This window comes from Corvus moneduloides, chromosome Z (genome assembly GCF_009650955.1).
Source record: "Corvus moneduloides isolate bCorMon1 chromosome Z, bCorMon1.pri, whole genome shotgun sequence".
In the NCBI taxonomy this organism is placed as follows: Eukaryota; Metazoa; Chordata; class Aves; order Passeriformes; family Corvidae; genus Corvus; species Corvus moneduloides.
This window is the reverse complement of record NC_045511.1, coordinates 39,628,282-39,652,441: the sequence shown is the minus strand read 5'-3', so window position 1 is coordinate 39,652,441 and position 24,160 is coordinate 39,628,282. Positions and strand designations below refer to the sequence as shown.

General features: G+C 39.7%; 1 protein-coding gene across 4 annotated transcripts in view; it reads right to left on the bottom strand.

Annotated features, from left to right (window-relative positions):
- Positions 1-24,160, bottom strand: part of FRMD3 (FERM domain containing 3) — a 134,952-nt gene that overhangs the window by 40,601 nt on the left and 70,191 nt on the right. For 3 of the 4 annotated variants that reach the window (XM_032096369.1, XM_032096370.1, XM_032096371.1), the window contains 2 exons: positions 21,777-21,819; positions 11,356-11,434 (listed from right to left, as the gene is read on the bottom strand). In XM_032096369.1, the coding sequence (XP_031952260.1) occupies positions 11,356-11,434; positions 21,777-21,819 (122 nt within the window). Of the gene's footprint in view, positions 1-11,355; positions 11,435-17,291; positions 17,334-21,776; positions 21,820-24,160 lie in introns of those variants that run through there. The other variant, XM_032096372.1, reaches the window with a different exon arrangement.

Here is a 24,160-nt window from a genome sequence, read left to right as displayed (position 1 = left end):
TAATCTGCAATGACAGTGTACCAGAAGAAGTTCAGTATATTGATGTAAATACCATTTATAACTTGGGCAGTTGAGCAGTCCCTGTGCAAAAACCTTCTGGTAAGATTTTCCAAAAAACAGAATACTCTTCTCTGGAGAGACCATTAGCTTGAGGCCACACTGTGTTCAGGTTTTAAGCAGTGCCAAAAAAACCCACCCAAGGTTTCAGAGCATGGCTTGTTAGCCAAGCTGTGAGGTCATTAGAGCAACATGTGGCATTTCTAAGCAAATAGTTTGTTGCTGATCACAATCAAAGATCCTTGTTGTCATTTGCCAACAAAACCAAGCTGTGCCGGAGTCTGTCAACACAGTTGGAGGGAAGGGATGCCGTCCAGATGGACTTTAAGGCTTGAGAGGAAGATCTGTGCAAACTTCATGAAGTTCAACAAAGCCAGCTGTAAAGTCCTGCATGTGGGTCAGGGCAATCCAAAGCACAAATATAGGCCAGATGGAGAATGGATTGAGAACATCCCTTAAGAGAAGGACTTGGGGGTCTTGGTGGATGAAAAGCTCAACATTACCCAAGAGTGTGCAATCACAGCCCAGAAAGCCAACCTTATGCTGGGGTGCATCAGAAGAGGTGTGAGCATCACGTCAAGAGAGATGATGCTGCCCCTCTATTCTGCTCTGGTGAGACCCCATCTAGATTACTGCATCCAGCTCTGGGATCTCCAACACAAGAAGGAGGTGGACCTGTTGGAACAAATCCAGAGAAGAGCCACCACATTGATCTGCACCTCTCCTACGAAGACAGGCTGAGATCTCCAAAGCAAGAAGGAAAGTCTGGAACAGGACTAACACTTTCAAGCTCTTTCAAATGAGGAAGATAAATGTCTTTTCAACTGAAAGGAATTTTTGCAAGTTTTGCCAAAGGCTGGCAAAACTTCAGACAGTTCCTGTAATCCTAATGTAGTAATTTACGTCCTAGATCAGTAAAAACTTATGAATGTATACCTGACTCCTAAATTCACTAAGGTTTGTGTATGAACTTAAAATTGTATGCACTTACAGAAATAACTTGCAAAATCAGATCTGATTTTCCTTCTTCTTGTGTCCTTCCACCGTAGCTGTTTTTTCCAAGCCCTGGCATATCTTTATAACCTGATTTATGGCGCTAAGTATTCAAGCTTACCAAGAAGCTAGTAAACTTATGCTTCAGTGCTTACACTCACAAATGTCTCCCATTGGAATAACTTCATTTCCATCTAATATCTGTTTGCAATACAGATGACTCAACTTCAGGTTGGCCAAGCCTTTCCTGCCATGCAGATTAAGGGTCAGCAATATCTATTCTTGTTTTTCATCATGACCCCCAGAGATCACGTTGCTAGCTGCTTAACAGACAATTTATCTATTTCAAGATGTTCAATGAGGCAAGCAATCTTTCCCACAGAAAAACTTTGTGATTTGGCCACATAGTGGTTTTTTTATTTTGTTCAAGTCACATCACTCAGTTTATTCCCATAGAAAATATCTCTCCCAGAGTTGTTGCAGTCTTTCCAGCTGACAGATATGGTCACCTCCAGAGATCCAGCAATTCTTCAAAAATTGTTATCTCAGCATGGTGTCTGACTTAGACTCACTGCTGTTTTCCACAGTACTGTGCATTCTCAGGTACAGAGTGGCAGAGGGCAAATGAATGTGTTTACAATATTCCTGGATTGGGTGCCTTTCTACCCAGAAGAATTTTTGACTTCTTTAAGCATATTATTCTGAATGCTAACTTTGCATTTTTTCTTCCACAGTAGATACATCAAGTACACTGCACTAGTTTCTTGCCAAAGCATATGAATCTCAACTAAACACTAACTACTACATACTAGTATGTAATATCACAAATAAGAGAACATATTTTCTATGCTTTACAGTGCCATGCAGAGAAAAGGCTGAACATGAGCCAACAGTGTGCCCAGGTGACCGAGAAGGCCAATGGCATCCCAGCCTTTATCAAGAACAGTGTCTCCAGAGGGACTTGAGATGTCATTCTCCCTCTGTACTCAGCACTGGTGAGGCCACACCTCAAGTCTTGTGTCAAGTTTTGGGGTCCTCACTTTAAGAAGGACATCGAGGTGCTGGAGCAAGTCTGCAGAAGGACAAGAAGGCTGGTGAAGGGTCTGGAGCACAAGGCCTGTGAGGAATAGCTGAGGGAGCTGGACTTGTTTAGACTGGAGAAAAGGAGGCTCAGGGGAGACCTGATCACTCTCTACAATTATTTGAAAGGAGGGTGCAGCCAGGTGGGGGTCGGTCTCTGCTCCCAGGCAACCAGTGACAGGACAAGAGGACACAGTCTGAAGCTGCACCAAAGGTGGTTTAGGTTGGACATTAGGAAGAATTTCCTCAAAGAATGGGTGATTAGACACTAGAACGGGCTGCCCAGGGAGGTAGGGTACTCAGTGCCACGGTCTACTGAACATGGTGGTTTTAAGTCATAGGTTGGACTCAATGATGTAAGATATCTTTTCCAACCTAATTGATTCTGTGATTGTGTGATAGAAAAAATAATTATAATAGCTAAAATATATTGCTTGTTTATTTACTAGTACTTGAGTAGGATTTTGATATCATTTAAATTAAGGAAAAATCATCACTCTATTAGCTCTGAAAATATCAACTTAGAGTACAGCAGCGGCCAAAAAGAAAATCAAGAAAATGTTGGGCATCATTTGGAATGATATTATGAAAAAAACAGAGGGACATTTTACCACTATTTAAAGCCTTGAAGTAATCACACCTTGAATGTTTCACCTAGTTCTGGTCTCTGCATCCCGAGTACGACATAGCCGAACTTGATTAATAGGGAAGAACTAAAATGAGTGAGAGGATAGAGCTTCCCTTACAGGGCAAGATGGTGTTCAAGGAGGAATAAGAGCAAGTCTTCTGAAATTATGAGCGTAGTGGGAAAGGCAAATGCAGAACTGCTATCCACTGAATCCTGCAATACTAGAGCTAGGGGAAAATATGTGAAATCAGGAAATTGCTTAGGGCAGAGGAAAGAAAGCACCTGACATAGCAGATAGTGAACTAACTGGCTCAGGAGGTTGTGAAGAAAAACATTATTACCAAATACAAAAAAACAGGAATGGTGAGACAAATAAGGGAAAAATATCCAGAAATTAATACTAAAATAAATAGGCATGAAGTGTTAAAATTCCTAATATAATAATTAAAAAACCCTTTAGTGCATTTGAGTGGGAAGGAGATCATCTATTAGTTTTCTTGTTTTTCTGAAGCAATATGAAAGTTCTGTTCATCCTAGCATGGCTTAAACCCACGTCTCCACTTCTCAAACAGATATACGTGACAATAAGCATGCCACACTGATGTCAATATGGCAGTTGCCTTTTCAATGTATCTGATCAGTCATAAGCCAAATTCTAGCAGGGGAATTAGGAACTGAGGGCATACCTATCATGATTTCAAAGCATAATCTTCATCCAAGCACAAGAAAAAGGAAAATTCTGTTTCTCTTAAAATATCTAATATTAAAAGCAGTAGGAACTACCTTGTTAACTTATTTGAGAAACTGCATGACTATCTTCTGGGTTAACAGGCACACGTAGAAAGAATCACCCTACTTGTTCTATGCCCTCTGAAGAAAAATACTAATGGTAAGGACTCAAAACACAATGAAGGTATCAACACTCCCTATCTCCATTCTGAGCCTATGTCCCTCCTATACTGCCAAAATCATAGACACCTAGTAATAAAAAAAGGCCCAAAACACCCAAACCCACACTAAAACTATTCCTTCAGAAAGAAGTACTTCGCTTTATGCCCTGGGGTGGGGGTGGGAAGGTGACTTTAATAACAGCTTTCCAGTAATCTCAAATCTCTCACTTCTGCGGTCAGGATTATGACTACCACTTACATCTAGCAAGATACGGGTTTGTCCTCCTTGCTTCAGAGCTGGTCAGTGCCTACGTTAGGGTGTATGGTCTTTTCTTGGGAAAATGAAAAGGGTGATTAATTACCAACCCAGTGAGTTGCTTGACATCACTGGCTACAGAGGAAAAAATCTTTATTGTTACATAGTAATTAATTTCACTAATGAATAAGCAGACAAAGCAGCAGTAAGAGACAAGCATTGTTTTGGCTCCTGGCTACATAGAAGTCCCACCACAGCACAGGAATAGTCTTTCCTGCAAAACACCATGACTGGACTGCATCTTCTCTGCCATTCTGCCCTCCCCTCAGAAGACACCAAGAGCTCTGAACATGTACAAGGCCTCTGCTCCCTTAGGCACTATCTCCATCCAAAAAAACATGACTCTCCTGGGTAATTTTTTCCCCACCCTGAATGTTATCTGCAAGCCTGCAGCGCATTAACAAATTGTTATTAACAAAACATTCACTTTTAAGACCTATGGTATTCAATCTGATTGTGACTCCAATACTGTTAAAATTATAAACTCACTTGACAACTGCCAATGTGGCCTTGACAAAGCCAAAATAGACAAGTGGACTTTCATAGACATCAAAGCACAGCTATGACTGCACATTTCAAGAAAAGCAGAACAGGGTACCAAGAGGAGCAGAGGTATTCCTAAATGATGTCCAGAAAAGGGCTAGCAGCACAGGCCCAGCATAGAGCTATTAACATATTGCACGACTTTCCAACTTGCAAATAAATCATTTGATATTCAGGCATTAACAACCAGCTGGAGCACTGTCAACCTCAACTGGCCTCCTGATTCTGGAGGGAAAAGCACCAGACTCTTCCAGCACATGGCAATATCAAGTACAGCTGATTGAGACTGGACTAGACAAACATTGAGTGTGCCATGTTGACATACCCCATGTCTTTGTCATTTTATATGATTTCCAGTTAAACAATTTTTTCTTTTTTCTTCTGCTTTTCCTGCGTCAAAGTACTCATTGAAGATTGCTTCTTGGATTAGGAAATATGGATTAGGAAAAAAGGGCATGATGAAAGCTAGTTGAAATAATCCATCTTTGGTTAATTCCACCAGGTATTGACCCATGCCCACTTCTAGAACTCTTTTTTTTCTACAATAATCATGGATTACTGCCGATACAGTACTATCTGTAGCATTTTAGAGCATTCCTTTGGGACCTCAAATGACTTCATATTCTCTGATTTTAATTATGCATACACACTATAATATAGGGATTTGAGGATAAGAAAGTATGAAGCCCTGGGATGCTTTATTATATAAGAAATAAAAAATACTGGTTTATTTATCACCTAAACAAGAACACTGAAAATAAATAACAAAATAGAAATCTGTGTCCAAGTGTGATCAGTCTTTGGATCTATCTGTCCATACTCCCTCAACTGTTCACATCTTGTTCATGCACAGCATCTCAGGCTTTCCCAGCTGTGGACCCTGTCAGGGCTCTGATCTGTGAACAAGAACAGTGAAGAGAGGCACAGAGCAAAATATCTACACTTTCCATAAAGTCTGCTGGGATGCTATGTATGCTGTGGATTGAATGATTTCTAGAGTTAAAACTTTCTTCATAGCAATTTTATATCTTTTCATGCCATGTCAGCAGAATAACCTTGGGCATTATAGTGAACTACAGAATATCTTTTTTTCTGCACACAGTTTGATGCACATAGCAAAAGAAAACCTTCTCTCCCCATCAAGCTATCATGCTTTCTGGAAAAACAGTGGGAATTAACCAAAAAGAAAATGAAGAAAAAAGAAATTAACAGTAATGCCAAAACTGTATGTATTCAAGGCCTCTACCCCAGTCCTGTTGATGCCTTTTCTTAAAATCAAGAGTCATACACGGTTAGAAGGGGAAAAGGGATTTTACCTTGGTATTTATTTTTAAGGATCCTTAGGTGCACACGTTCAGGTCATATGCATCGAGATGCACCCTGCCGAGTCTATCTCCCTCTCCGTGTCTCTCTTCCTCCCCCCCAACATTGGTATAACATTATAGGTTTTACTAATTAGCATATCTATCAAAGATTCCCCAATGAGAGGCTCAAGTGAGCCCCCCTCCCCAAGGAACCTTCTCCTGGATGGTTCTATCTTGGTTTACAGAATATGTTCTGGAGAGGACCTTGGGGTCTGGGGCACACTGATCCCTAGCTACGAAGCTTCTAAAATGTTTAGTCTCTTAGCTTGACAAACAAGTCCAAGAATGTAGGCAAAAGCACTAGGAATACAGAAGTTGTAAAAAGGTATAACAGGGGTCTAAAAGAAAAGGCAAAAATCTTCATGGCATCACTGTCAGGCCACATTGCAAATGCTGATTTAAAAAGAAAAGAACTGGCTGGATAGTCAGGCCCAGAGACTGGTGGTGAATAGAGTTACATCCAGTTGGTGGCCTGTCACTAGTGGTGTCACCCAGGGATCAGTGCTGGGGCCAGTCTTGTTTAATATCTTTACTGATGATCTGGGTGAGGGGATCGAGTCCACCATCAGCAAATTTGCAGATCACACTAAGTTGAGTGTTAAGTGTTGATCTGCTGCAGGGTAGGAGGGTTCTCCAACAGGACCTGGACAGGTTGGATAAATGGACCAAATCCAGTGATATGATAGTGCTGGGTCCTACACTTTGGTCACAACAATCCCTTGTAACACTACAGGCTGGGGACAGAGTGGCTGGACAGAGGCCAGACAGAAAGAGATCTAGGGATACCGATTCACAGTGGACTGAACATGAGCAAGCAGAGGTCCTTCTTGGCCACTGAGGCCAAGAAGGCCAATGGTATCCTGGCCTGTATCAGCAATCGTGTGGCCAGCAGGACCAGGGCAGTGCTTGTCGCCCTGTACAGGGCACTGGTGAGGCCACATCTTGAGTGCCGTGTCCACTTCTGGGCACCTCAATTCAGGAAGGATGCTGAGACGCTCAAACATGTCCAGATAAAGGCAACAAGGCTGGTGAAAGGTCTGGAGCACAAGGCCTGTGAGGAATAGCTGAGGGAGCTGGACTTGTTTAGACTGGAGAAAAGGAGGCTCAGGGGAGACCTGATCACTCTCTACAATTATTTGAAAGGAGGGTGCAGCCAGGTGGGGGTCGGTCTCTTCTCCCAGGCAACCAGTGACAGGACAAGAGGACACAGTCTGAAGCTGCACCAAAGGTGGTTTAGGTTGGACATTAGGAAGAAGTTCTTCACAGAAAGGGTGGCTGGGCATTGGAATGGGCTGCCCAGGGAAGTGGTGGAGTCACCGTCCCTGGAGGTGTTTAAGACAAGGCTGGATGTGGCATTTGGTGCTATTGTCTAGTTGATAAGGTTGGGCTGTGAACCCATGGGAGGCCCATGGAGAGAGGGGTCTATGCTGGAGCAGCCTGTCTATGAAGGACTGCACCCTGTGGAAGAGTGACCCACGCTGCAGCAGTTTTGGGAGGACTGCTGTCCGTGGGATGGACTCACACTGCAGCAGGTCACAGAGAGCTGTTGCTTGTGAGATGGACTCACACTGGAGAAGTTCATGGAAACTGTCTCCTGTGGGAGGGACCCCACGGTGCAGCAGGGGAAGAACTCCTCTCCCTGAGCAGTGGGAGAAACAACTTCTGATGAACTGACCATAATCCTCATTTCCCATCTCTCTGTGCCATTGGGGGAGCAGGTAAATCTGGGAATGAGGGAGGGGTGGGGGGGAAGGCATTTTTAAGATCTTATTTTACTTCTCACTATCCTGCTCTGATTTTGTCAGTAACAAATCCAATTAATGTCTCCAATTCCAGCTTCTTTTCCTGTGATGGTATTTGGTGAGTGATCTCTCCTGGTCCTTATCTCAATTCATGGACCCTTCATTATATTTTCTCTCCCCTGTGAGAGGCCCAGCTGTAGAAGAAAGTGAGAGAAAGGCTTTGAGGGGTGCCAAGCATCACCACTACAAGCAGCATCAGTCTTCTACTAAGGCTGATCATCTTTCTCCATTTAAAAGATTATAAAAAACATTCTAAAATCTATATACACTGCTTGTGTTGCAGTCTACTGAGCCTCCAGTGCACATTCAGAGGCCAAATAATTTGAGAAAAATAAATTAAATCCTTGCTACTTTCTCATCACAATTTTTTAGCTGGCATTGGGAAAATTGCCTAATTGAAGAGAAAAAGCATAACTTTAGTCTTTCTCAAACATGTTTCAAATGTGCAGCTTCAGTGCCCTGCTGTGGAAACAGTATTTCCAGAAATAAGGACAGATCTTCTAAATCCGTGTTGACAGCCATTAAGATGATGAGCTGAGAAGCACTGAAGTGCATTAAGATTTGGACTTCGTTGACAAGTTGGATTTCAGGTAGTCTATTACTATATAAGCAAGAGAGATCAAGGCAAAAACCCCCATGGCCATTGAAGTTAACTTGTGAAGTTAACCATCCTAAACCTGCTCACTCTAGAGAAAACAGTGACCAAGGACCACACAGAACCACCTTCCACAGTGAGAGGCAAAAATATTTTCCACAGAATTTCTTCTTTAGCAATAATATCTCAGAATGCCTTGACATCCAAAGGCAGGCACTGAATTTATTTCAAAAGCATAGCTATGGAAGCAGTTGTTAATTAAAACAAGAGAAGATGAAAGTAAGTGGCTGGAAAGGTACAATGTGATGGAAATATTCATAGTTGTCCTTAGCAGACTAATAAAATGCAGTGACAGGCAAGTACACAGCATCATCTCTTGCCCAAGGCACTCCTGGCCTTTGAACAGGCAGTGTGCACATACTTTCAGAATACTACAGGGGTTTTTTCCATAATATCATGGACATAGTGGTAACTTCAGCTAGGTCATTCTCCACCTTAATTTTCTGAAAATAGTTTCACATGTTAACCCACAGAGTAACTCAAGGATTATAGTCAAGCCCAACCTATAAGTTAGGACAGAAATGAAGAATCAGTAATCTGAGGTGACAACTGTTAAATTTTCTTCCTGCAAGTGATGTCTAAATCCTGAATAGTGTCTCTACCCATGTTACACCAGTTTCACAGAAATCAAACCTTTGCCCCTTACACACACAGCTTCATCTACTGAATAGATGATTTTTTTTCATCAGCTATTTCTGTGGAAAGAGTAGGAAAAGCAGTTCTTTTTAAGAACTGTAAGTCTCTCTGATGCCTCTAAGATGCTTCATTAAAGATTTATTCCTATAAAGCTTTTACGAAGACTGCATCAACAATAATTCACATGAGAGATTAATCACAGGGTTAATTAATGTTCTGAACCAAAGAGTGGCATGGCAATGTGACAGAATGTCTTACTGTAACTTAATTTCATTATTTAAATGGGGACCACAGACACCCATCAGATTTCCACCCAGCCGAAGAAGTGAGAGAGCAACTCTGACATGTATAGGCACAGACAGTAACAGAAATGCAAAGCACTATTACTCTCACTCAGCTGGGTGTACATACAGCTGTGAAGTACAGATGGCTTTTAAGTCAAAGGGTGACAATATTAATTATTTATTTTCAAAACAAAAATATGATTGTCAAGTGAACACAGCAACACTAAAAAAAAAGGCAAAACAAAAATCTACCAAGAAGCCAACTAGTCTTCAACGTTTCATGACTGTGCTCTGTCAAATGCTAATGAACATTTTCCTGCTTGCATTTCACCAATCATTTCAATTCAAGGAAAAGAAAAATAACTCCAGCCAATCTAGACCATCACCTTGGATGTGACCCTCTGCTTTGGTCATGAAGCAAATTCTCAGAGGTGGGTTACATGATCGCACTCCACTTGCTCATTTGAGGAGCATTTTCTGTATTTAGTTATTGTGTAAGACACATGCGCAGAGACAAAGCAAAGCTTCCCAGATAACAACATTGGGAAACTATTAAGCTGATCAGATACAAAACCAGGTTGAATTAATGATGTCTCAAATTATTTCTCCTTTTTAAGCTCTTAATGGTATTAGTTTTTATAAAATACTGTAACCCATTTCTCACACAGAAACTTTACTTTAAAAATTCAAAAATTTACTTTAAAAATTGAAATATCCCAGCAGAGACTAAAACATACAGCACAATACACATCAGTGAGCCAATTCTTGGTGTTTCGCATTTCAATAAAATTTATCCTGGGAGGATATCCAAGAAGTTTTTTTAAAGTAAATTAATTTAGACTCTTGAATGAGAAAGGTCTGTACAAAGCTTATACTCTGGACCATAAAAGGTAAAATGTTCATCCAAGGACAAACAGTAACAAATAATGAAAATCCATTGACGTCCTGCTTTACAACCTGTTTACTCAGCTGAACGGTTTTAGTATTTCATTCAAGATAAATAGCTATAATATGAACAGCATGTTCCAGCTGTTCTATACAAACTATAAACGTACCATTCAGCAGAGCACAAGCTGTTTCTGAAACTTTCAGTATGAGGCCAGTGACGATGGGATCACCCACATTCACGAAGTGACTTGCGAGCATAAGAACTTGCAGTGCTCAGGGAGAGCATCAACAAAGAACCTAAGGCAACAAGTGATGAGGCACTCGGTTCTTCTGTAGCATGCAGCCAACAGCCAGCAGTGTGGCCTGCTCACTAACAAGGCGGTAAAACGTACATACAGTCCTGCATAGCTGGTGCAGAGCTCAAAAGAGCTGTTACTTTCCTACGTTTCCCTCCCACACATACACTTCTTGGAAAAATGCCCAGAGCAAGAGAATACTCACAATGGCCAGCAGTGAGGACAAAGCTCCCATTCATTAAGCACAACTGAGCTCTTGTACAGCTCTGTTTTCACAGCATAAATTTCAAAATTCCAACATAAGCAGCAAGAATTCTTACCCTCCATAGCAGCTGTACTCGAAAAATATAAATATATTTCACCTCTACATCAGTTCGCTAAAGGCCTATCAGTACTTTGAAAAGACTATCTTGTTTATGATCCTAAAGACACATACAAGAGAAAATTCAGTGAGACTATACATACACCTATTGAAATAGTCAGGACTGAATTAAACTTCCCAGATTATTTCAGGGGGGGGAAAAAAAAAAAGAGAATGAAAGAAAGGAAGAACAAACAAAGACAAAAAAGGAACTTATCCCTGCCAGAGAAAGAGTCATGACCTTTGCCCAATCATTTGACCATTGAGTCACTTCCTGAAAGTTCTTGTATAACCTAACTACTTTTCTGTATGTTATAGAAAAGCTCTCTTAAACTGCTTTTAAAAATCACAATAAAAAGAAGAGTGATCAGTATTGCAAATGTCAGCCTATGCTAATTTTAGCAGAAATAGTGAGAAATCTACCCCACACAATCTGCCTTTTCCTGAACTTGTTAGCAATGCACATTAAATGCACAGATTAAACAAAACAAAAGAAAACAAAGCAAAACAAAACAAAACAAAACAAAAAAACCCAAACAAAAAAAAACCACCAAAAAAATACCTGGTGAGCTCTTCTTTAATCTTCAAGGGTTCATGTGGGTAGAATTTCACTCTAAAGCACATGGTGTATGGTGGATGAGCTGAAACATAAAGAAAAAGCATGAGAACACTAGCAAAGAAACATTGCTTAAGCCACTCTGAAAGAGCGAACTTAGAGTTTTACTAGTGGTTAGTTTAGGCAGAGGTTCAAACGAGCAGTAAATATTATATATGCTTTATTTTGGGGTGGTTTTTTTTGGCAAACAGTAAACAATGGTAATACTACAAAATTGAAGAAACCATTTAATTTGTGAAATTAAATAGAAATATTTCTGTACCTTTCCTAATAACAATAGAAATATTTCTGTTTCCAGTATTTAATAAGACTATAGTACCTAATTCTGAGCAATGGTATCAATACCAGGCCTGACGTACAAACCTTTCAAGAGAAAAGAAAGGGGGGAAAAAGAAAAGGAAAAGGGAAAAGGGAATGGAGAAAGAGGAAAGGATCATGACAACAGGAAATATTACAATTTTTTAATCAGTGCCTCTCGAGCACTTTGATTCAGAGTGAAGTGCAGGTCTATAATATTCTAGTTAGTTTTAAAATATTTTGTTTGTGGTATATTCTCAACGTATGCAGTCAGTTTTAAATTTGCAAAACCTTGAAGAGATGGTGCTTCTACAGCAGGAAAAGGGAAGGCAGAAGAAAACCGCAAAAAAAAAATTACGGAGAAAATGGAAGACACCAACACGTGAAATCAATAATACTTTTTTTAAATTGTAAATTATAACAGTAATTAGTAAGCTACCAGAACATTTTACTGTACCAACTTCTAAAGCTTACCAGTTCATAGGCTTGTATAAGCTTCATATGGTAATTAGTTCAACAATCATGATACTCTTCAATCTACTCTGACTGCAGTGCTCCAGAAACACATCTCTGGATACCACACAGCTCCGTGTGATGTACAACAGCAATACAAAATTGAAATGCATTGAATCTTTTGTTATGTTTGGTATCTTTCAGAAGGCTCAACTCTTCTGGAAGATAAAGGAATATGTTCCTCTTTCAAAACCTCACATTGTACTTGTTTTAAGTACAGTCAGCCTCAATTAAAACTGCTCATTTCACCTTTTCTTCCTTGTTTAAAAAACTACTCATTTAAGACACAAGGAGGAAATTCAGAAGGGATGGGAATGGAATGATGAAAAATACAGGGAAAAAAAAGAAAGCAAGTAATCAATAATAAATAGAAATGAAGAGGAAATGAATAAAGAAAAATAAGCCTTTTTCTCTAGAGGAGGTTTGAACTTTCACACTTTTCAAATCTGGAGAAGCCCTCTGAAGGCTAGAGAAACACTCAGTCTATTTTCTGTGGGCTTTGCTGTCTTAGACTGCAGCATTATCTGAAAAGAGGCTGTAAAACAGCAGACATCATTATGTCTTCCCTGCCCTGTTACGGCAGCGTAGAAGGTAAAGTGAATTCACTGTCCCAGAAAGGAAAGCAGCCATGCAGAAACTCACTAAGGAGTCGAGTTGCCTGGACAAAGCACAAGATAACTGAAGTCATCTTAAACGGTTCTCTCACTCCTCAATAGGCATCTTAAAACTAAGCAAGGGAGGAAAACCCATGCTTTTGGAATACTGTTCCACTTACAAAACATGATAGAAGAGACAACCTGAATTAAACAAGCAAGAGCTCTTTCTCAGAAAAAAAGACCTTTTAGATATTTTGGCAGATTTCGATTTAGTTTGGGCTTGAAATAGCAATGCAGATGTAAGAGTAGTTAATGAGGGCCCTAGCAAATACAAGCCTACTGCAAGACCCCAAAATGTACTGAATTTTACCCAATTTTTCGATGTCAATAAAAAAATTGAAAATCTGTCTGTGGTAAAAATAAAGAAAGAAAAAAAAAGGATTTGTATTAGAAGAGTTCCACTCTGGCAGTAACCACATAGAACTAGCAGCTGCCCTATAAGAAAAGAGTATCATAGTGAGGAAAGGATGGCTGAACTGCACTATAAAAATAGCCCACATTCATAAGAAATGTTAAAGTAGGAAATGTTTTATTTGTAGCAGAAGAACAGTATGTGACAGAAGTACACACCAATGCACAGGACATGCAGGAGATTTGTCAAGGCAGCTTAAAGCCTATTTTGCAAATCTTTTCCTAGACTCAAGCTTCTGTAACAATATTCCTCCTCGGCAGTGCAGCAATACTATACAAGTCTGCTGCAACCTGCAGTCCCTTCTCTATTGCTGTGCAAGAATGGAACAAACCCAGCTAGCAATTTGAAATGTTAAAAAGAATATGAACCCATCCATCTAATTCATCTCTGGAGATAAGAAAGGTCCCTGCAATTACAGAAGGAGATCTTCTTTTTCTGTTTCTTATTCTTGATTAGAAAACCAGACACAATGAACATTTGAATGGGGAAGGAGGGAACTCCCAGAGCTATCCACTTTACTCTCCATCTTAATTTTAAGGTAGATCATAAGCCTAAGGTTCTTCCCAAGACACATTAGATGATATGTAAGTATTTAAAAAGGCCTTTTTCTTATAGATTTTACTGCACTGGAGAAATTCACATCAGGACTTCATGTTCTTTCATTGGTTTCTCATAGCAGAATTTTATCAGCTCAAGAGATGTGATTGTCAAGCCAGATAATTTCTCAATTCCTTGAAAGTAAAATTACTTCTACCACTTATATATTAAAGTGCAAACATTAACAACAAACCTTCTGAAAACAGAGCAAAATTTGCAGGAGCACATTTCATCAACACAAAACTAACAAGCACATAATCAGTTTTTTAATAGCCATTTCTTATAAGCCTTTACTTTCAAAAGGGTCCTTTATCTCTCAGATAAGGAGTAGCTGGCATAGAGAAATGCCCAAGGCTCTGTCAGAACTTCCTACCATCAGAGTTCACTTTCTCACTAAAAATTATTCACAATTGCAATAATTTAAAAGGACTTTAGTGTGGAGAATAGTGTTGACAGCAAACTCCATTGAAGCAAAACTATTGATTTGCCAGTTTATATGTGAACAGTATGTAAGAGGTGAAGGCAAAAGAACAAATAAGATCATTTAAATTATGTTAAGTGTTCCTCATGAAGGAACTACACACAGAGCATAGTTCTCCAGGCAACTGATTGTATGTTTTTAAAGTTTATTTGACTTACATTTAACTAAGGTAGAATATTCTATGTACATGAAACAGTAAGGATCTCCCTAAAGTATGCCCAAAGCTACAACACCCTGACCTGAACAAAGAGGAATATGGGAGCTGTCTCCCTTGGTACAGACATCAGTAATTAAGGGACTGAGTCTCACATGAGAATCACAAAGTCTACAAAAAACCTACACATCTATATTACCATTTTCTTCATAGAAAAATAATCTGAAAAAAGAAAAAAGTATTCATGTGTGGTGATTTATGCTGGGGTAGAGTTAATTTCCTTCACAATGACTGTGTTTTGTGTTGAACATGGGGTGGATAATACAGAGATGTCTTTGCTGTTGCTGAGCAGGGCTTGCGCAAAGCCAAGGCCTTCACTGCTTTTTGTACTGGCGCACTGGGGAGGAGACTGTGAGTACAAGGGAGGCTGGAAGGAGACACAGCCAGGACAGGTGACCCCAGCTGACCAGAGGGATATTCCAGATGACATGGCATCATGTTCAGTATATAAAGTAGGAGGAAAAAGGAAGAAGGGGAGATTTTTGGAGTGATTTTCTTCCCAAGTCACTGTTACATATGGTGGGCCTCTGCTGTCCTGGAGATGGCTGAACACCTCCCTGCCCATGGGAAGTGGTGAATTAATCCCTTGTTTTGATTCGCTTGTGAGTGCTTTTCTTTTCCCTATTAAACTGTCTTAGTCTTAACGCAGAGTTTTCCAGCTTTTACCCTTCTCTCCCTGATCCTGATGGTGAGGGACTGAGTGTGTTGCTGTGTGGGGATTGGTGGCTGGCTGGGCCTATTGGGAACGTCCGCGTTTGGTATCAGAATCCCTGATCTGTACCACTGAGATTTGGAGAAGGCCCTCTTTGATCTCCTTCTTGAGTTCCTGGTGATTCTTCTTTATTTCATCTTCCATTTTCTGCACCCGTGTTTCCACAGCTGCGATTTTTGCATGGGTTGGGCCATGCACAGAGTCTGCATATGCTCGGAGCTTCACTGCCATATCTTTCACAGTCTCATTCACACCGTAGTTTGGTTTCATTATTGCTAAAGCAGAAGCATAGTCTTGCCCAAATCATATGAGTTTTCGCCACATGAATGGATTAACTCTGGCCCGGTCTGGGCCCCTCAATCCTGGGTCATCTGTGAAGACAATCTCTACAACCCCTAGTTCTCTCAGGCGTTGGATCCCTTGTTCTATGGTCTTCCACTGGGTTTGCTGCATGTAGAGATCATCTCCACACATATATCTTTCAACCACGCCTGTCAAAACCCATCTCCAGAGCCTGGCAGAGTCAGCCTCCCTTTTCATCGCTTGGTTGATGACTGGATCATGTGACAGGGAACCCAAATGCCTCACTTCAGCACCATCCAGCATCACATCATCACCTGCAGCATCCCAAATACAGACCATCCAACTTATTATGTATTCATCAGACCATCGGGTGTAGTCCCTTCTTAAGCTGTGAAGGTCCTTTATAGACAATGACTCAGTAATGGTTTCTGTGCCTGAGTCAGTTGGTGGTTTTGAGGTTCCTTCCCCTGCATTATCTTCATCTTTCACTGGGCGATCAGTTTTGGTTGTGTGTTTTTTTCTCATGACAGGAGCCACTGTCAGTGGCTTAGACTCTCCATCTGGTTTGGGCTTGCTGTCTGGTTTATCTGCAGCCTGAGTGACTGGGGTATCTGCAGGGTTTGCTGATTTATCTTCCTGCCCCTCTACCTTTACCTGCTGCAGTGTGAGATAGGCATATGCCAAAGCCCAACCTATTGCAATGAGCTTTTTCTCATTAGAATTGTCATTGTATTTCTCTTTCAAATATTTCCACACCTCAGCTGGTCTCTGAACTTGTTCAGGGGGGAAATTGCAAACCATTGGGTCAGAGAATTTCTTCAGGATTTGACCCATATCCTCCCATTCCCCACCCCACTCAGCATGTTCCACCTCTGGGTCAGGTGTCTCATCGGTCACCCTGGAAATCTGAGCTCGCATTCTAGACAAGCTGCAAACTACATAGAGGAAGATTACCGAATTAAATACCAGGAGGGTGGTCTCTTTAACATCCAGGGGAAACTGAACATTCTCAAAAGATAACCTATCAAATTTAAAGGAAAGAGAAACTCTGTCTCCTCCTCCTCTTACAATCTGGGTGCAATTACTAATAAATTCCCAAAACAGGCTACCAAAGCTAGGACTGGGGTTAGGATGGAGAAACCACATATCATACACACTTCGAACAGCTGCCTGTACCTCTGTTAACTCCTTATAAATCATTATCACCAAGCACAGCAAAATAGAAATCCGAATTCATGCCCCTGCTCTGAAAAAATTCCCTATCAAGGATAAGATTGGAGCAAGTTGTGGATAGGCAGATAGGCCTAGGGACCAGAAAGGCACTAGTACCTTAAACAAGCCTACGGACCAGAAATACATGACTATATCAAGCAGAGAGACATTATGAACTCAACTAACATGGTGGCTATTTTACCCCAACACAGAATAAGTAAATTCAAACCAAAATGTAATTAGCACAGGCTTTTCACTTTCCTTCGAGCCACACAGTTGGGCGCCACTGAATTTGTTCCGGTTTGGCCAAATTTAGAAACATATCCTCTGAGAGAAGGCACAACCACCCTTCCCCCACCAGGTTCGGGAAAAAAATTAATTTTCCTCGAAGGAAAGTGAAGGAGATAAAAACTGTTTGTTTACCAAACACACAGGAAAAGGAAAATAATGCTAAATAATAAAATCTCTCACTGTAGACAAAAAACCTGGGAAAAAGTGTTAAGGGTCCTCCTTTGGTCTCCTCGGAGCTGGGGCTTGGCCCAGGGCCAGGCCCTCTGTGCCCAGTGGAAAGTCCTCCTGATGTGCTCTGATGTTGAAGCAGTCCAGCAGAAAAGGGAGAAAATCCGAAATTCCAGGGAAGGAAAAAATTCAACTCTCAGTCTCTCCCCAGAGAAAAAGAAACTGAACAACTGGCCAAAAGCTGACTGGAAAGCAGCAAGCTGGGTGCTTCCTCCCTCCCCTGCTGCAGCTGGAAAAAAACAGTCACTATCTCTGTGTGACCTTGAAAAAGCTGCAAACTGCTCTGAGAAAGTTTTGCTCAGTTTTTCCTTCCCCCTCTCAGGCTCAGTTTAAAGGCATAGAAAGGCACAAAAATTAACTTCTGGGCATAGGGCAGCCATATGGGATACACATCATAAAGTCACCCCAAGACACTGGGGTCAAACCGCAACATTATGAAAGAAGAAAATAGTTTTTAAAAGCTGGTGAAAAACTTGATTGAAATTTTACAAGTATCAATCAAATAGAGGAAGATGGAAGATTCCCAGCTGACACTTTTTTGGAAGGTTTCCTATTTGTTTTTTACAATCTGCTTTTCACCCAGCACAAATACTACCTTCTGTAATTCACTGCACTGGCAGTGTTGGGGTTTTATTCTAAACATGAAGTACAGGTGGATACTGAAAGCCAAAAGCAGATGTTACATATTCTCTGAACTACAGTATCCTACAAAAAGCTAGTGAAATTTAAAAAACAAACAAACAAGCAAGAAAAATATTACACTCAAATAGTCTTCATGTTCACTAATGCTGCAGAAGGATCTCTGGGGAACCATTAAGACATACTCAGTTGTTTCCACATGCCTCTTCCCTTACCAGATGAATCAGCTGTTTATCCAAACTCCTTGCTGAGCATTTTTAAGACAGACAGAACATTACTCAGTGTTTTTATGTATAAGTGATACCTGATCCATCACAAATCTCAAACTAGGGGTCTCCCACATTGCACCCATTAGTTACAGGGCAAGGCGGATTTTTGTCACCTGCTTATAATAATGCTTAAAAAGGTGTTATTAAATCTTCATGAGAATCACAGGTATAGAATACACAGCCGGGAGGATCACACAAAACTTCCTGTTCTCATTGTACACGTATTTATGAATCTCATATTTGACTAAACTTTTCTTTACATTTGTACTGAGATCCTCTGGTTCATTCTACCTCCTTTCAGATTTTAGGACAGGATTAGAGATTAGGCAATTTAATTACAAAATTCCAATGACCTGACACAGGAGAAAATCCTTTTATCTTTACTCTTTCAGATCATAGAATTATGGAGTGGTTTGGGTTTGAAGAGATGTTAAAGATCATCTAGTTCCAAACCTCCTTCCATGGGCAGGAGCAACTTGCACTAGACCAGGTTCCAACCTGGCCTTGAACACCTCCAAGAACGGGACACCTACTACCTTTCTGGACAACATGTTGCAGTGCCTCACTACCCTCACAGTAAAGAATTTTCCCCTAATATGTAGTGTACACTCTTTCAGTTAGGCAAGGCAGAAAGAAAAACATGGACATTTAGAACTCCTGCATATCAGAGAAACAGAAAATATTCTGTTCCATTGTCATCAAGAACAAAACACATATATTTGGACATTTCCCACCAAACAGGTTACAGGAGAGCTGTATATTACTATACAGAATAATCTTTAAAATTAATCCAAAAGTAGCAAGAGAGAAAGTGCATGGGAAAACTCTGTTCTTTACTTAAACAGTGCTGATGTGACTCGAGTTTTACACTATTCTATTCCTAAACAGAAAATAAGCAACACAATGTGTAGGATGGCCAAAAAGAGAACTTTACTGCCAGCATTTGGGAGAGAATAACAGTATACACAAAAACACGCAAAAGCACAGAAAAGCGAAAGAACAGAAAAATTTCTTTCAGAAGTTCTGTATCCTGAACCACAAAGATACAGCTTCCTTAGGCAACCTTCCAGACAGTTTTCCAATACACTATTGGAAGCGCACTTCTTGCAGCTGTTGATCATGGGTCACCAGTTGGCTTCAATCTGTACAAACAAGACTGGCAGTGGTTCAGGACATTTCTCAGAAACTAAATTGTTCCGTCTTGGGCAAAATTCATGGTAGAAATGGCTGAGGCACAGATCTAGACTTTACACGTCATGTTAAAACACAAACATTAAAATGAGAGTGGAAAATGCAAACGTAGATGATGAGACAGAAAATATACCATGCCTTCATTCTTTTTGTGTGGCACCAGCACACTTTTAAATATGATTTCATATGCGATAAGACAAAACAGAAAACATTTTAGAAGATTATTCCTGTCATATCCCAGTGTTACTAAACGTGAACTTGAAACTATTTTTTCCAAAGCTTAAGAAGTCAAAACTTAGCACACCACACAAGATCCTACGGACACTTCAGAGCTCCAAATATACAACATTCTGTTCCAGAAATGTACTGTTGCCAGATAGTGAATTCTGTACAACCTGACTATATAGAAGGATTATGCCTGACTGATTCATGAGACTCATGAAAGCTAGTATAAATGTATACCAGAATACTTCTACTAGTCAAACCTTTTCTGCTCCAAATACTTGTCAATACTGAGTGCATGAATAAACACACTGAAAAACTTGCTGCTGTGCTGGAGGAAAAGGAAGTTCCCTACAAATAGTAGTTGAGCTCAAGCACACAGCATTTTTGAAAATTTTCTGCATGTACGCAAGTGCTTCACAATTCTATGTAAATCTAAGCATTCAACTGAATTTAGAACTTTTTGAGTCATTAGTATTATCAGAGAAAATTATTCTTGTTTCCTTAATTCCTTAATGCAAAGAAATAAAAGAAAACATCCATCTAATACAGTCACTGTGATTAGCTTTCTGCCATCATTTCTCCCAGAAACCATGTATGCATAACATATGTGCTATTAACCAGTTACTTCATTGCTTCAGTTTTTAGACTTTGCACTGTCTACTAATTTCAGTCCTCACTTTTGCCACCTGAGATTGGAATGTTTTGCAAATGAGTATCAGTAATTTCTTCTTCTGAGTCTAAACCTTTTCATAATAAACTGAATATTTTTAGATCAAGTATGAGTTAACCTCGTGCCTTTAGAAATTGTTTGGTGTTCTACATTAATATAGACTATTTTTAGAAAAATAAGTCAAAATGTTTCTGATGCCAAATTCATAAAAAAATGTCCTTGAAACCTGTGGGAGCATAATCTAATGGATTCTAGACATGTACATAAAATATACACATAGCTTTATTTTCTTTTTTCCTTAAAGGGTTATTGTAGCAACTAAAGTCCTTCTTCTGTGACATAAGATGAAGTTAAGTTACACTAGTAATAGATGTAAGTTGCCAATCATATAGTTAATTCAACCTCTATATTCTAAATCTAAGGCTGGTAACAAAAATCCTTTGTTAGCATCTCATTTTTTTTTGCTGTTGTTCTTAAGACCTGTTCACCACGATAACCTCATGCTAGCTGCATTTTATTTTGCTTTTTTTGCTATGCATTCATTTGTTTTTAGAGTTTTGATTAGGATTCTATCACAAAAGCCACAGAAATCCTCTGATGAGGCCATCAAATCGCTACATCTATGGAATTGATCATGGAATCTACCACATGTAGGCAACATCTGTATGCAGGAAAAGTTGTTTTGAATAATTCAGAACACTCACAGCACTCTAGATAGATAGATAGATAGATAGATAGATAATGGCCAAGATGCAACTTCTAATGAGCTAAGTCAAGTCTCCAGAACTGCTAAATAAACTGTCTTCTGCTGCTTGACATAAACTTCTGAGTACCAAAGCAGCTCTGTCTCCTGGAGCGGTCTTCACAGTTGGACTGTTTAATGGAAACCATAAGCCAGACAGGAACATTTCAAAAAGATAATTAATATAATACATTCCTGTTTTGAGGACATTTTTAAAAATAATGATCTTAATTTCCCCCCACCAGTGTCAGAAGCTCACTGCTTAGCCCACAGTACTTGATTTTGCTAGACAACAATGATCTCAAGTCAATACTCTGCATTTTCAGGCAGCAAGGGGCAGCAGAAAAAAGGAAAACCAGAAAAGACCCAGAAGCAATTGCCACATTCCATTTTTATTGCCATCTCCCAGTGGCTGATTGCATTTGACTGAAAATGGGAGCTGGAACATACAGGTCTTCCCACCAGATCTGCCACCCCAAACATCTGCTGGCCTCTGGCTCTAGCCTTGAGCAGTAAGTAAAAGCTTTTGATGTGCAGAGCACTGTGAGATGGTGAAATCAGGGTAGCATAAAGCTTTTAGGCCTCCAGATAGGACACGAAAGACATATTTGCCCTGAGAAATAAATGAAGCTTATTCTAAATTACTGCATGGAAGCACAAGAAAACCTTCAGACATTTGAAAATCAGTTTAAAAACATGAGCTCTCAAGACTTACATTTCATTTGTTTGAAGATGGATTTGTTGGGCTCAAGCCAGTGCTGGAAAGACAAAGCAGAGAGCAGAGATTAATACTGAACACAGTAGACAATGTAAATGTATATGATACCAAAAACAAGAAGTAGGAATTTTGTTTCACTGAGACATACATAAATGAGAAAAGCACCTCCATGCTATAATTGCACTGTGTAAGCACACTTGATGTCACCAATGCCTGTAAAATAGATGTAGTTGAGATAGAAACATGACAGATATTTCAAAGACACATTTAAAGGGTATAGGTGCTAGTTCTCAGCTTGCAGAAGACATTTCAGTCTCATACTTTCAGCCATTGTTTTCCAGAAGCGCGGTCATATCAGACAGTAGGACAGACTGTTCAGAAACTTTAACGCTGTCTCTTCATTTGTGTTGTCTTCTACATTTCATATAACTGAAGAATGTCTAAATACTATATCCCCAGTCAAAACCCTCAGGACACAAGCTATTGTTCTCTTCTAGCAATAACTAAAAAGCTGAAGGGAAAAAGAGTGCACTTTTCCAGGAAATGCTCAAAATACACACAGCCAATGTACAACAGAGAGGTATAGACACTTATCAGTAGGTGCATAACTTTCCAGGAAAAGACTGTTTTGGCAGGAAAAGTTTCATTTTTTTATTCTCTTAAAAAATAAAATCAGGTACTTCTGCAACCAAAAGTTAGGCTCACATTTTAATTAAGAGCCTTAGCACTTCCCCTGCTAGCACTAGCTGACCTCCTCAGGAGGGTGTTTTGTCAGACAAAAGAATATGCTGATATTCAGGTGCCACTTCTGACCACAGCCAGCAGCTTTTGTACTAGTATTTTTCCTGTAAGCAAAAATCTCCACAGTAAAATGCGATTTGTGCTGCAGAAGCAGCTGGTCAAAAAGCACAGCATTCAGTTTTAATAAGCATACTCAACACTGGAAGGCCTTGCACTAAGGGGTTTCATTTCTAACCATTTCGTTCTAGCTCTGAAACCCTTTGGTCAACTGCAAAAAGAAAACCTAGAATTTATTAGACCATATATAATACTTAAAATATCCTACATGGGATACCATTTCTCCTCATAACTTTTAGTCATTCTACTACAGAGAACAACCAGGGGTAGATATTTTGTAGAGTTGTTAACAACTGACATAAAATTATTATTTTAAAAATTACGGCATCTCAAGAATTCAGATGAAGTCAAGATAACTGTAAATTAGTTTTCTGAAAGAGAACTTTTGACAAAACAAATACCTTGGAAAGAACATTTTCAAATATCTGCCATTTATGTGCTATGGCTGCTCAGAAACACCTACATGTCGTTTACAGTATTATATTGGAGATAAGCTCTGCAATATATTTCTATTTGAAGTTCACTTATCACTGAGAGACTGATATGGAGCCCTGGTGCAAACAAAAAAAAAAAAAAACCCAACAACCTCAAACTTCAAACAACAGCCACAACAAAACAACAACCCTACACATTTCTTTACCTATTCCCTTTTCCCAGTATCTCTCTTTTTAGGAAAAAAAGATGAAAGAAACAGAATTGAAGCAGCAATGACTGTTTCACTGACTTACCAGAAATATCTAGCTCATTTCAGTCTTTTTTTAGATCATGTATATAAATTTTTTATATGTTTCACTCCGAATAATGGGGGGTGAGAGCTGCTCATAAAAAGGTAAAGACAATTAAGACAATAAGATTTAAGAAATTTTATACAGTCTGCAGTGGTTTATAGATACATAATCCAGAATGAATTCACATACAAGAAACCAGTCAGGACACAGAGATACACAAGTGCACTTTCCTTAACCTCTTCACACACCCATCCCACATCCACCAGGACCAGGCCAGTGTTAGATGAAGATTCAGACAGCAAAGGGGAACTTGGACAGTGTTCCACACTGTACTGCTTCCAGGAGACGGAAAGCTAATATTATTTACTATTTTCATCTAGCAGAAACACAACACAACACTCTTGATATTTCCTTTTGAAATATCAAGCTGGAATATCAGCACAGACTAGACCAGCATTTAGAGCTGTTTGAAAAAGTTAATTACCTATTCTAACAAAAACTTCAGAGGTAAAAAAAGCCAATTTGCAAATACAAAACCCTCATAATAACCATGCAAATAATGAAAGAAGGGAAACATGGATGAAATTCCTCAAACACCCAGGAATGTAGGTTTACCTAACACATCCAAATATAAACATGTTTCACTAAGACCTGACCTTCATGGGTTAAAAACAGATTGAAAAGACATTGAGCAATAAAGCAATCTAGACCTTCACATGGAGGTCATGGAACTGACAGGCAGTTTTTACAAGCTCAGATTTCTGTTGTGACCTTCTGTTGGTGGAAGATTGCAAA